Source organism: Marmota monax, unplaced genomic scaffold, assembly GCF_021218885.2.
Source record: "Marmota monax isolate L192 unplaced genomic scaffold, Marmota_monax_Labrador192_F-V1.1 WCK01_AAM20220418_F8-fsc00503, whole genome shotgun sequence".
NCBI lineage: Eukaryota > Metazoa > Chordata > Mammalia > Rodentia > Sciuridae > Marmota > Marmota monax.
This window is the reverse complement of record NW_026693958.1, coordinates 333235-335570: the sequence shown is the minus strand read 5'-3', so window position 1 is coordinate 335570 and position 2336 is coordinate 333235. Positions and strand designations below refer to the sequence as shown.

The 2336-nt window shown below is 39.6% G+C and overlaps 1 protein-coding gene across 1 annotated transcript; it reads left to right on the top strand.

The window, feature by feature from the left end:
- The first annotated feature begins 422 nt into the window (after nucleotides 1–422).
- Nucleotides 423–1361, top strand: LOC124106319 (olfactory receptor 5D14). The gene has a single exon (XM_046463928.2). It carries the CDS (start codon nucleotides 423–425, stop codon nucleotides 1359–1361), a length of 939 nt encoding a protein of 312 aa, XP_046319884.2.
- The last annotated feature ends 975 nt before the right edge of the window (nucleotides 1362–2336 follow it).

Here is a 2336-nt window from a genome sequence, read left to right as displayed (position 1 = left end):
AATAAACCCATAAAGCCTAATAAAGTGTGTGTTCCCATTGTTATCCTTGATCACTCAGCAGGTAATATATTCTATTAAGGAAATAAGCTTATGAGAGAAAAAAGTGCTGAAATGGGTTTGTTCCTCTCTTTATCAATAACCCCCTAATATTTTACTTATGTTTAATATAGAACATATTCTCTCACTCTCACTGACTTTAATTGGTTTGTGCAAATAAAATACAGTTGCAATGCATATTATTCTTTGAAGCAAATAATTCATTTTTTCACTAACTTGTCATTGGTTTGTGAATTTATATCCTTTTCCTATCAATTATGTGCATTTCATGCTTATCGACAGTATTGCCACTCATCCCCATAAATCTTATGTTTGACAGGAGCAAGTGTCTTCACCTACACTCCCCCATGGAAGGAAGTTATGTGATGGCTGTAGGAAATCTGAGTCTGGAGACAACTTTTGCCCTCTTAGGTTTCACAGACTTCCCAGAGCTTCAGATACCTCTCTTTCTCATCTTTCTGCTCATGTACATTATCACCATGGTGGGAAACCTTGGGATGATAGTGATCATCAACATCAACCCCAAGTTCCATACCCCCATGTACTTCTTCCTCAGTCACCTTTCTTTCGTTGACTTTTGTTACTCTTCCATCGTCACCCCCAAGCTGCTGGAGAACTTGGTCTTGGCGGATAAAAGCATCTTCTACTCCAGCTGCATGCTGCAGTACTTCCTGTCCTGCACGGCTGTGGTGACTGAGTCCTTCCTATTGGCAGTGATGGCCTATGACCGATTTGTGGCTATCTGTAATCCCCTGCTGTATACAGTGGTCCTGTCACAGAGACTCTGTGCCCTACTGGTGGCTGGGTCATATATCTGGGGTATGTTTGGCCCCTTGGTCCTGCTTTGCTATGCTCTTCGGCTGAGCTTTTCTGGATTTAATGTAATCAACCACTTTTTCTGTGAATATACTGCCCTCATTGCTGTCTCCAGCTCTGACATCCATGTCCCACACTTGCTGCTTTTTGGCTTTGCCACCTTCAATGAGGTCAGCACACTACTGATCATCCTTACCTCGTATGTGTTTATTTTTGTAACTGTGTTAAAAATCCGTTCTGCCAGTGGGCATCGCAAAGCCTTCTCCACCTGTGCCTCCCACCTGACTGCCATCACCATCTTCCATGGGACGATCCTTTCTCTCTACTGTGTGCCCAACTCCAAAAACTCCCGGCAAACAGTCAAAGTGGCCTCTGTGTTTTACACAGTCGTCAACCCCATGCTGAATCCCCTGATCTACAGCCTGAGGAATAAAGATGTCAAAGAGGCTGTCTGGAAATTGGTAGGGGAAAAAGTACCATTTCACTGAACCAGTCTCAAGAAACGTTTCCATCCTAATGAATAAGAGAACAGAACAGAACCTGTTTCTAAGCCTATAGCGTGTGTTTCTATGAGATTTGTACAGATGATTGAGAAGCGTGGACTGGTAAATTCAAATCTCATGAAGAAAAGAAAGAAGTGTAATATTGAGATGAATTTCATAAGATTCTGATCCATGAAACATCTACTTCTTTGAAGCCTCTGAACTCAAATTATTTTTTAAAAAGCACAAAATATGATAGAACATGTAGTGTGGGGGATACAGTCACTAAAAGAATGATTGTAACTCACCACAGAATTATTTTTTTTTCTCATTTGTTAATGTGTATCCAATGAATGCCTGGCCTTTAAGGTCATTTGAGTTGTGTCATGGAAGTATTGTGTCAATGTGGGGAGATAAAGGTGGATATGCTCTGCGATTAAAAAATAAAATGTTTTCTGATACCTTCATGCCATGGTTCTGTGAATTTTAGAACTTGAGAGTCTGGCAGTTAAAACATTCAAGTCATCTTCTGTTGAGACACAGGATAAGGACAATTATGTTTGTTGGGTACATGGCTACACTAACTTCGAATGACTGATGTGACTTGAAACAGGAACTGAACTCTATTTCTGACTACAGATCTAGTGCCCTTTCTGCTTAGTGCTGCTGAGACTTTTAGCGGAAGAGTGCGTAAAAATTAATTCTGTCTTTCAGAAAAGACAAACATTGGAATCTTCAATATTTCTAGGTAGCACACTGGTATTACTAGTCAAATGTTGCAGTCCCAGAATCTTCATACCTGGGAATCTCTAACATTGTCTAATCCAGTTTATCCAGAATATAAGCAATAAATAAATCATTTGGTTTCTATGAAAGTTACTGGGATAACAATTCATTCCTCTCAACTTTGTTAAATAAAGAAACTCTATTCAATGTATCTTTCCTGTATGAATTGCATTTTAAGGTCATTTAACAGTTAAC

Coding starts and splice junctions, on each gene's coding strand:
- LOC124106319 (XM_046463928.2), top strand. CDS start 423: ATGGCTGTAGGAAATCTGAGTCTGGAGACAACTTTTGCCCTCTTAGGT.